This window comes from Schistosoma haematobium, chromosome 1, assembly GCF_000699445.3.
Source record: "Schistosoma haematobium chromosome 1, whole genome shotgun sequence".
Taxonomy (NCBI): domain Eukaryota; kingdom Metazoa; phylum Platyhelminthes; class Trematoda; order Strigeidida; family Schistosomatidae; genus Schistosoma; species Schistosoma haematobium.
In genome coordinates this window covers 34,709,862-34,721,865 of record NC_067196.1, presented here as the reverse complement: position 1 = coordinate 34,721,865, position 12,004 = coordinate 34,709,862, and the positions used below count along the sequence as shown (strand labels likewise).

At 33.6% G+C, this 12,004-nt stretch overlaps 1 protein-coding gene across 1 annotated transcript; it reads right to left on the bottom strand.

Moving 5' to 3' along the window:
* Positions 1–4,124: 4,124 nt before the first annotated feature.
* MS3_00008424 (uncharacterized protein) lies at positions 4,125–10,521 on the bottom strand. The gene is made up of 4 exons (XM_051216766.1): positions 10,396–10,521; positions 10,268–10,360; positions 8,358–8,893; positions 4,125–5,760 (listed from the first exon to the last, which is right to left on the bottom strand). Exons 1-3 carry the CDS (start codon positions 10,426–10,428, stop codon positions 8,489–8,491), a joined length of 531 nt encoding a protein of 176 aa, XP_051073838.1. The 5' UTR covers positions 10,429–10,521; the 3' UTR covers positions 4,125–5,760; positions 8,358–8,488.
* Between the last annotated feature and the right edge of the window lie 1,483 nt (positions 10,522–12,004).

The following is a 12,004-nucleotide window of genomic DNA, read 5'->3' as shown; positions in this document are numbered from 1 at the left end:
TTTTTTTAAGTTGATTGGCAAACAATTTTTCTGGAAAAGAAAAGGCAACAAAACTCAGACAAAGTCTGAAAGTTAAATAAAAAACCATCTAATATCTGGGATATATTGATCCATTTTGATGTTTTTTTCATCATCGTTAGAAAATGAACACAAGAGACTAAAAGGATAAACAAAGAAAACTTGATAAACTGGGTTATATAATTTCATGAAGATTCAGTGTGAGATATATGGAGTGTTTCGAGCATAGAAATACTGGGGCCGTAAAAACAAGTATTCGAACTAAAGATTGACAGATACACAAGTTACTTTGCATTGAGAAAATTATTAGTTTAATAACATTATATATAACAATCAAACAACACTAAGTTCAGTAAAAGAATCCCTTGCAATGAGTTTATTTCCCGAAAATGTACGATTATATTTAGCAAGTCTAAAACGAATTTGTATGTTCTTAACTAACACTGTGATGATTCAGCTTTATAATTTCGAATAGATCGAACACTGAACAGATTTTTTATGACAAATTATTTCACTATTTAAGCGGTTATTAAATTGAGAATTTATTAACTCTTATAAGAAGAAAGTTATGAAACATCAAAAATTCAGTATTCCATTTATTGTAATGTAACAGGTATATTATTTACACGACAAATCTATATGTCGATGAGGAGTGACCAGAAAATAGGCCACATAGATATCAGTAAATATTTATAGGTAAAGAGGAAGAATGGATTTGTAAAATCTTAGCGAATGAATTCATAGGTAAAGTTTATAAGACGTAATAAATATCTAATTAAACAGAACGTTAAATATAATTAGCGTAAAAAGTAAAATAAAGTGTATATAATGTAAAAGATAATCAAGAATCCTTAGAATGTTATTTAGACTAGAGGACAATTTATTTTACATTATGAAGTAGATCCTAGATGTTATAAAGCAGATTTTCCCACTATCTTTTTTCACAGGATCTACGCAAATACTTTGTAAAGTCTACATTGAAATGTACATTATATTAGAAAAGCTGTAACAATTTGCTGTTTATCATGGTCACAGTGGGTTCGCGCCCCAACTGGAGGCGATAGTATACTCGATTTAATATTTAGTAGAGATGTTATCCCACTATCTGTAAAAGTATATGATGAATTTGAAAGCAGTGACTATAAGATAGTAGTTTGCGCTCTCCCTATCTATCTCTCTTATAACCCACCCATTCAAAAAACCTGTCAATATAGAGACTATAAGCATGCTGACTGGGACCTCTTGCATTCATTGACTAAACTTTCAGACTGGGATAACTTTTTTCATGTAATAGTCTCATGGATGCTATCGACGAATTCTATCTGATCATTAACTCTTGTTTAGATTCTTGTGTACCTCTTAAAACGTGCAGGTTTAGTAAACCTTATGAATTATATATACCAGCTAAATATCGTAATAAACTAAAACGCCTACAGAATCGTTATTTTAAGTCAAACGACTTCACAGCAGTTGCACATATAACAATAATTTTTAATCAAATTAAAGAGAAACATAGGTTAAAAGCCATTAATGAGGAGCTGTTAGCACTTAATACTAACTCGAAAGTACAAAACTTAACTCTCCTTTTCAATAAACGCGCTAAAGCAACTCAGAATGTTGATATACCGTGCATCCAGCATAATAGCACTTTTATATACGACTCTAAAACCATGGCCGACCTTTTCAGTAGCATTTTTGACAATGGTGTAGAAATCATAAGTGGCTCTGCTTCAAGAGTTATGTGCGTGACTAGCAACTAAATAAAACCTATCTCCTTCACATGCATGAAAATTAATAAGGCTATAAATACCCTTAAGCTTTCGAAAGGTCATGGAGTAGACGGGATTTCATCATTTCTCTACAAATATGGTGGTCCAGATATTCCACTTCTTCTTCTAAAGCTGTTTACTCTCTCTATGGAAACCGGTTCTTACCCTTACTGTTGGAAAACCGCGTACATCATACCACGTTACAAATCTGGAGATAAGACTGACATGAACAATTACCGGCCAATAAATATTACTCGTTATTTCTAGGATTATGGAAAAAATTATAAGTGATGAACTTTCCAACCATTTACTTGCTGGAAAATTTATCAATGATACTCAACATGGATTTCTTAAAAATCCATCTTGTATGACATTTCATTTTGACTTCTTTAATTTAGTCTATTCTCTACGTAGCCAAGGATATCTAGTCTTAGTGCTATATCTGGACATTTCTAAAGCCTTCAACATGGTTAGCCACCAACTTCTTATAGGTAAACTCGCATCTTATGAGGTTCAAAATCCTTTGCTTGCTTGGCTTGATTCCTTTCTCAGCAATCGACATCAAATAGTTAAAATTAACTACTCATTGTCTAACGCTGTCCCTGTTAGAAGTGGTGTAATACAAGGTAGTGCCTTAGGCCCTTTGCTCTTTTTAGTGTTTATCAATGATATTTGTGAAAGTTTTTGTGTCGGTAAGCCCCTTCTATACGCAGATGATCTTAAAATAGTGTATTCATTTTCTCCACACGAGCTGAAAAATATGCAAAATTGCATCAGCATGGAGCTTAACAAGGTAGCACAGTGGTGCTTAAAATGGCGACTGGAGCTTAATACGGCTAAATGTGGATGGATATGCCTTGGCGATACATCACTCAACCTAGACATTACCATAAATGGAGAAGTGTTATCTAGGTTACATACAGTAGTAGACTTAGAACTTAGATATTCCCAAGACTTGTCGTTTACAGAACAGATATTGAAACAGACCTCTAAGACTCAACGTCTTGTAGGTTACATAACTCGAAACCTTTATAACAATCAGTCACGTATTTTAATGTACAAAGTTTGTGTTCGACCACTTCTAGAATACTGCACGTTTATTCTTAGCGGTGCACGCATAAAGGATAAATTAAGGCTGGAATCAGTACAGAGACGATTTACACTTCGTATTCTTGGAGCTGATTGTACCTTAACTTATAATTCTAGATGTAATAAACTTGGGCTAGACCCTTTATGGAAAAGGAGACTCAAACTGAATCTTATCTTTTTCTTCAAACTACTTAATAAACAATCCTTTACATCCAATCACGTGATTCAATATGCAGAAACTTCTCATTATGACATCCGTAATTCCTTGTCACTAGTGAAACAAACTTGTTCTAAACCATCTCTTTATATGAATTAATTTACCTGTAAATTTTCTAGACTCTGGAATAACCTACCACAATCTATCCGTACGATAAAATCAATCCCATTATTTGTTCGCTGCATCGATGCATACTGCTCCTCTGAAAATGCATTGAATGTTCTAGCACCTTTAAGTGTATCTCATTCCACAAGTGATATTATAGGAACCTTAAATGTTTAGCCATCTTTATTAGTGAATTCCCTTAGTAAAACCACCCACTTGCTGTCAATATGTTAACACCGCCCCTAGCAAGTTTAACTAATTTGAATAACATCAATAGTATATCACTGTGTCACATGACACACGCATTTAGGTAGACCTGATTGATATATTTTGGTAATTACTTTTTTGTTGTTCCGTGCTCTCTGTTTTCGTTTTAATTTCTCTAGTTGCAGATAATTATCATTAATTCGATATGGTACACGAATTGACCTTAATTACACCGTTCATAAATCAACAGGCTGTCCATTTAAGAAATATTAAAAATTCCCGGCTGATGCATTGGATCGCTGTAATATATGTACTACTTAAACAACTACTGAACTAGTATACTTAAAACTTTCTTTTATCACATGTTTGTTCTGCACGTCTAACGTTATTATTTATATCAAATTGATCATGCCTGTAAACTGGTGTGAATTCTGTAATTATTATTTTTCAGAATATAAAATTATTATTAACTACTCATTTCTATTATCAATGTTCCAGGATATTCTTATCCATATAATATGTATTTACAACATTTTATGCGATACGTCAACTTTATTTTGATCTTTGCTACCTCATGCTGATATATGTCCACAAAACCTATTAACCAAGTTATCTTCCGTAAATATTTTCAATTTCATTTTTAATTCTGATTTTAAAATACTTCACGTTGTAGATAGTTGGTGAGAAATAGGTGACATAAAATTAATTCATATTAATCTGTTCAAATAGTTGTTCCTACCTTTTCTCGTAGTTCTCACTTTTAAATGTAATCCTCTTTGAAATGAGACCCACAATATTTATTGTACATTACTATGTTCTGTTGTCATTACTCAGCTCCAACGTTGATTTTATAACTACATATTAGTCGGTTTCTGTTCTGTTACATAAAGACTGTTATTTATGTAGGAGAAGTTCAAGAGTTCAATAAATAACACAATTTTACTTTACAAAAAAATAATAGAGTAAACAAAAAAGCAATGAACAGAAATACTAACAAATATTAAAGGAAATTACGTAAAAGTAAAGTCACGGAGAATTCATTATTAATTACATTTCTCCAGTAGTCTTCTCATTCAACCTGATGCTGACTTAGTTCAGAAAAAAAAATTAACATTAAACTTAATTTTTATAGCACATAAAGAGTATCTTTTAGCCTCCTTTCGTTATTTCGAATCTCATGAATATACAGTGTAATAAAATTGGTCAAACACTACTCAAATAAGTACATGCAAATCTCTACTAAGAAGAGTTGTAAAGATGAATATACTCAACAACTGATTGGGATTCACTTGGTTTCTCATTAATTTCCATGTAAGTGATCTGATCTTAACATGTGGCGACTGATGAGGTTTTAATAAACTGAATATCACATACTGAAATTAAGAAAGGTGGAGATGATTCAGATACAAAATCTACTACAATAATAAACATTGATCAAAATATTTCAAACATATTTATTATTTTCTCCAAGTAATTAACAAAATACACAAAAATGGTAACTACGATGGATTGTAACTAAGTCAAGCAGGTCACACGTACACACAAAATTATGCCATAACTACTCATTTGTTTTTTATCTTGACACAAGGAGCAAACAACATCAAGAAACGAGGTATGTAAAACACTTTTATTTTATGTAAAAAAACAAATCGTAAGAAGACAATTCTAAAAATTATAAATGTTATTATTAGTATTAGATCAGAACAAGAGTAACAAGAAACTAGTGAACAGAATTCGGAAGCAAATTTTCATCTTTTTTCTTATTATGTAAAACCAAAAGTAAGGAATGAAAAACAATAGAAAACGAATAACAAAAGCAAGAGTGAAGAAGTACACATGAGGGCAGATAAATAGCAAAAACATCGTAACACATAGCACAATTAATTAAGAATAGCCAAAGAGAAGGAAGTAACAACAGGAGAGCATATGATGAAGTGTTGCAATGACTACTTCAAATGGTCATCTGCTGACATAAATAGTATGTGTTAAATGTGTATGAGTGTGTATGCGTAAATGTCGTCATGTTGAAAAGCTAAAATACGAAAACGGCAAACAAAAAAGATCAAGATGATGGTCCGTGTAGACGAAACCGCGTGCTAATAATGGTCAGTTGACATTTATTTCATGCGAGATATAAAGAGCGGGAGAGAGAAAGAAAAGAAATACATCAAACAAAAGCTAGCCATTAAATGTGCTCGACAAATACGCAGCAGAATACCACCAAAGGAACGGTTATTATTCATTATATTTAGAAGAGATGATATGGATAAGGTACTAGTTGGGCGGTGACAGTGGCTACAACGGATGTGAGGATTGGTTGACTACCAACAAGAAAAGTCTTAGTTCTTCTATAATCTGAAATACAATAATAATAACGATCGTAAGTAAAGTACATACTGATAAAAGCAAGTAAAAGACAATGTAATTTAATCGATTCATTGTGAAAATTGTGCAAACAATCAGATAAATGAAGAACCTTGTCTAAAATAAACCAGTCCAAATCGCAATTATTTAGCAGCAGTACACAAAGACAAAATTAATGAAAGAAAAAAGCCAATGAAACAAAAAGCGCAATAAATTGAAAAATGTAACTGTACGTTATTTAAATGTATGGATAACATCAATTATGTTGGTATGGAAATTAAAGCAATTCAAAATGAAATAGATAGATAATAATAATTGAGAGATTTTATCGAGATAATTAGGCGTAAAAATGTTTTATCGTTTATTAGTCTTACATCATTAATGTTAACAAACCACCATTTGACAGCATTGTTTACACCTTACTATAGATCACTGTCAGGTAAGCCATATGATAAAGAAATGATAACAACCTGTTTTAAATGTTACAACTTTATTGTTATTGAGAATATTTCCGAATTTATGTTCATTTACTTTTAACTCACTGTGATACTTTTTTCTATAAGCATGAACAGTGTTTGTTTCATTTCTTCATGATTGGTAGAATTAAATTTTGAATAAAATATTCTTCTCTGTTGTTCAGGATTAATTTCTAACGTTAAATCTGAACGTTCTGTAAATGATGCCCGAATTTACATAGCGGCAAAAGTTAAGACCGTTTTTCCATTATCTTAAGTGAGCCATAGGATGTATTGAAGTGTTTCTGATTTATCTGCTTCTAAACACTATGTTATGCCTGTACATAACATTTTATAGCTCCTTGTTTTTTCAGTCAGCCATATGCAACGTAAAGCCTGGCTCAAGTTGCCATACCCCATCAACTCAGGGCTAATCCCAGAGTAGTAAAGGTAGTGAAAGTAATACCTCTTGTTGGGATAATAGGACTTAACAATTTCGCGTAAACGATTTACGTACATTTTTATTTTAACTTCAATCATTAACTTTGGATTTTCCTGATTAGCGTTCTAGGTAGTTAACCCAACAGTTAACAATCTGCTATTAGGTATATTTCAAATTTTACACAAAACTGTAGTGTAAGTGATAGGCGTTTTTTTTCGCTTCATCTATTTAATCGGAAAATGGAACATCCAGTGAATATAACTCAGAAATGTGATGATAAATGGAGTGATCACTCAGCGACTAATTCGTTTGACTTTAAGTCATTAAGTTGCATGTACGAGCCCTATTCTATCTACTTTGGCTTGAGCAACAGGATAGCATCACTAGAGGTTATAGTTTGCGTGTGGCTTGATAATAAGTATGCAAAATGTACCTGGTCAACCGGTGTTGATGATAACATACATTTATTAATAACTTATTATTAGTGTTTTATTAGGGTGTAGTACAATCATTTTCTTCACCAAAAGATAAGGTGTATTCTGACGGCTTAATGGAGCCATATTGGCTAAAATATCAATGTTTTAGGTCCTATCTTGCCAAGTATATAACTTAAATAGCAGCGAACTTAGAGTCTGATGGTGAAGTTGTACTGCTAATGGCTGAAGTAGGCACTTCCTTTAAACAACCAGCATCCTCACAAGAGGAAAATATTAAAAAAGATTAGTCTGAAAAAAATAATCCCTCCAAAAAGGATTTAAATTGCTGATGGTAAGGTATCGAAATTACGGAGCTAACACAACAAAAAATACGTTTCAAAGGTTTGAGGAACCAAGAATCGACAACCACCCACACACTTCTAGCAACAAGGCAATGTGCAACTAATGATATAATGAAAAAAGATGAAAGAACTGACAACTAGTGTAGAATATCCATCAGAGAATCGAAACTTAAAGAGTAACAAAAATAACGACAATATTTTCGTGCTGATTCCAAAGAAGTTGATAAACTATCTTTAGTATGTTGAAATCAACAACACGATTAAATATCAATCTTACATAACAAAGTAAATAACACAATAATGAACTTGTTAACAACGCGCAGTGTCGAAAAAGCCATATTTTTCATGTAGAAACTGATATAAAAATATAGTTGCCTAGGCCATCATAGGTAGTGGTTTTCAAAACTGTGGAGAAACAATTAAAATAACGATCACTACTAGCATTTGAAAGCCATATTAGAGGTACGGTCGATCGACTGCTTAGACAAAGGTATATTCATTCTATATAACTGACGATAATCCATCTAAGAATTAGCGATTAGACTATTACAAGAAGGATACTGTGGTAGTTTTTGTCAGTTTTATCGACAGAATAATTCATCAGTTTAGACTGATCAGTGCGAAGTGTCGTACTTCCATAACAGATCCAAAAGTCCAGTAACGATATATGAAATTCACCACTTACTATAAAGGTTAGACCACATAAATATTATGACGTAAATTCACGCAGTCTTTTGGATTCGTAGCACGTTCAAATTGTAATGAAAGTAACAAACATAACGGCTATTAGCTCACAAACATTCATATCAGCCGATTTGGTAAATTCATGCCTTTTGAAATCTATGGAATTCATAAGTTATGGTAAAATCAACTAACTAAATACGGGTTGAAACTTATCATTAAAAAAACTAACCTGGTGTTTGTAATCAAATAACAGGAAAAAATGGCTTAAGGGAACAATAGTGAAAATTATGCTTCAAATCAGAGGACCAATTGGATAAAATAAAGGAAATACGATTAACTGTTGAGAGATAATTCACTTTGTTAAGATGACTGTAACATAGAACGAAGATTAGCAGGATTAACAGGAGGAGGGGGAGGTGGTGGTGGAGGCAACGGCAAACTGAGATCGAGACGAGGTGATTCTGGCTTTAGATTGCTCAAGTGAGTTGAATGGCGCATAACAACGTGAGTTGTTTTACAAGGCTCATGTAACACAGAATTAGGATCCAAAAGCGAGTTCCTTTTGGTTGACCTTGCTATAGTTGTTGACATTGGTGATTGAGTGGTAAAAGTAAATGAAACTGTAGAACTGACACATAAACTTGACGGAGTTAAAGGACCACATGATACTGAAGTGTTGTTGTTACTTGAAAGATTAGGTAAGTCAATCAATTTTAAGTGCACTGGTAGAGATTGTTGGTCGAGGAGACCAAAAGAATTGCATACCTTTAAGGATAGGATAAAGTGTATATTTAAGTGTGTAAAATAGGACACACTAAAAACAGAAAATATTGACAAAATATCAAGCCCAACTAAATTTAGACTCATAGATAAAGGTTTGTAAAGAATTACGTCTAAATTACAAGCGGGACTACCACGATAAGTGATCAACTTTTAAACCGGATGTTCAAAAAATGTAAACACTGACTTTTCTTCCAACTGCTTATCATAAGTATACTTTCAGCACACTTGTACGTTTACTAAGGATGAAAAGTATGAGAGTAAACCGTAACGTAGCAAGGATTTCATTTTGTAAGACAGGTAACAAGTGAGATAGTATTGCAATTAAGACAGTGTATTGTTCACTATCCAAAAATTTGTTCTGAAATTCATAAACTAGTAGACAGTATTTTCGGCATTTCATCCTTCATTACCTGCTATGTATATCTGATAATCTTGTACCGATAAAGTGGTCTAATTCCCATAAAACCGCAACATGTGCAGTATTGCTTCTTCAAAACTATGGGTATAAGTTTTAGCATCGTCAATAAACCGAAGCTTCGAACTTTAAATGCAGCGAGGAGACGAACAATGCAATTTTTACGTAGTGTTTTCGATTAAGAAACATTGTTTATTATGCATATGCCTATGGACGATTAGGCACACATTTGAATCTTAATGCAATGTACGGTATGTATTCCTTTAATCGTAGTAGGAAAAAAATTTAACCCGTATTAATTTGAGGCCAAAAATAGGGTTGCCAAGAAATGACTACACGTCTATCCCCACCTATGACGAAATTGATTGGAATGAAATGTAATGTTTTGTCAAATTTCTTGAGTCATTGTAAAGGTTTATACCAATGATTTTCAAGTAACTTTACCTTGCAGATTGTGGTCAAACAAAATGTACCTGCTCATTAAAACCTATTTATTATTTGATGGATACACATCAGTAATTCTTGATGACAATGACCTACCTGCTGTCCGGACACAACGACATAAGTATTATTATTATAGCCAAGGCTTGAAAAATACTGCGCATTCTTGTGGGGTAGTGGTCACAGACTTCGGAATCCTGTGGTCGATATGTGGAGCCCTTTATACATGTTGATACTAAAAACCTTTTTACTTTGTGTACAGTTTGCTTGTCCCAAACTCGAGTGTGGCATAGAAGCGGCTAGACCCTACTTAAAAAACCAGAGCCGCTGGAAAACGTCCAAAGAACCACAACTGAAACGATCGTCTGAATCGCAAAGTTAAATTAAGACACCACATATATACGCTATATGGAAGAGATATGATAATAAATTTGTATCGAAACATGAAATGAAACATGTAATAAGTAAATTTTTGCCAAACGTTTTTCAAAGGAACTTACATTATTATCTGATATTTCTGAGCTACCCATGTGCGCAATGTGTCGAAAGTTTATTGGATTACCAATGGAATACCGGTCAATTTTTATTCGTCTCTAAAACCCTGAAAATGAGTTAAAGAGGATCTTACAGTCGCTGGAGCGTTTGGGATGCAACAAAGCATCTTAATCTTTAAAGTACCGATCAATCGATTTATAAAAAAGACTAGTACTACATTGACGATTTACAAGCATAGCGCGTATGGGTTGTAGGTCAGACACCTAGTGCAGTTAAACATGTTTCGACACATAGCACTAGGTTTACTGATATTCTGTTTGGTTTCCCATAAATCATCTTTAACTACAATGTAGGTCATTAAAATGTTTATTATTTAAAATTCTAACAGGCTTTACTTTTACCATTATGCTTTTGTTGAAGCAGTGTTGCCGAACCCTGAAGAAACCGACCGCCATCTAGGTCACTGTATTATTATTTCTTATAACTTGTAGTATGTATTTGGAACTCCCCTCATGGCGATTCAACCACAAAATACAAGTGCTATAAGTCTAGTAGTATAAGCAAGTTGACTAATACCCTTCACAGTCCCGAATAAACCCAACGCTACAGCATCTGACGACACAGATACCATACCTTCCAATGTATTTAAATGAGTTAAGGTAGACAGAACAGGCTGTTGATTTGAAACAGAACTATGTGGATCGAAAGGAAACAGTACGCATTGAGTAGAGCTGTAAAAAAAGACAAATTCACTTAAGTGTCTAGCATCTCAAGCAATTTGGGGAATCTGTAAAAAAAAATAGCTCAGTGACAAATAGAAACCCATTGTTAGTTGAATCATATTAACTGCCAAATCCAATTTGAACCACGCATTTTTTTAGAATCATATACCACAATACTATCAAAAAGCAGCTGCGAAACGTTGGCAAGCTAATCATACTAACTTACTTAGACCAGTTACCCCACGTGGAGGAGCACAGATTGCTCACCATCACTCTACATCGAACTCTATCCTGGGCTATCCTTTCTAGTTGTTTCCAAGTGCCATTCATTCTTTTGGTGTCTACTTCCGATTCCCGGCGCAGTGCGTTCTTTGGTCTGCCTCTTTTTATTTACCCTTCACGATTCCAAGTTGGAGATTGCTTCGTGATGCAGTTTAGTAATTTCCGCCATGTATCTCCTGTCCACTTCCCGAGTCTTTTATTAATTATCTATTTAGTTGGAAGTTGGTTTGTTCTTTCAAACAGTAGGCTGTTGCTGATAGCATGCGGCAAACGGATATTCAGTATCTTGCGTAGTCAATTGTTTATAAATATCTATACTTTTTGATGATGGTTGTATTAGTTCTCCAAGTTTCAGCGCCGTACAGTAGAACTGTCCTGATATTCGTATTGAAAATTCTGACTTCGATACTGGCTGACTGTTGTTTTGAGTTTTATATATTCTTCGATTGTAAAAATGCCGCCCTTGCAATGCCAATCCTTGCCTTTACGTCTGCATCATATCCTACATGTTCATCGATTATCCTGACCAGGTAAGTGAAAGTTGTCACCTCTTCTAGAGCTTGTCCATCAAGTGTGATTGGGTTAGTGTTCACTGTGTTATATTTGAAGATGTTGCTTTTCCCTTGTGTATATTGATGCCTACTGATGCAGAGATTGCTGCTACAGTAGTTGTTTTCATCTGCATTTGTCGCTGTACATAAAAGCTATTCACGGTACTTAGATATTTAATACTGATAA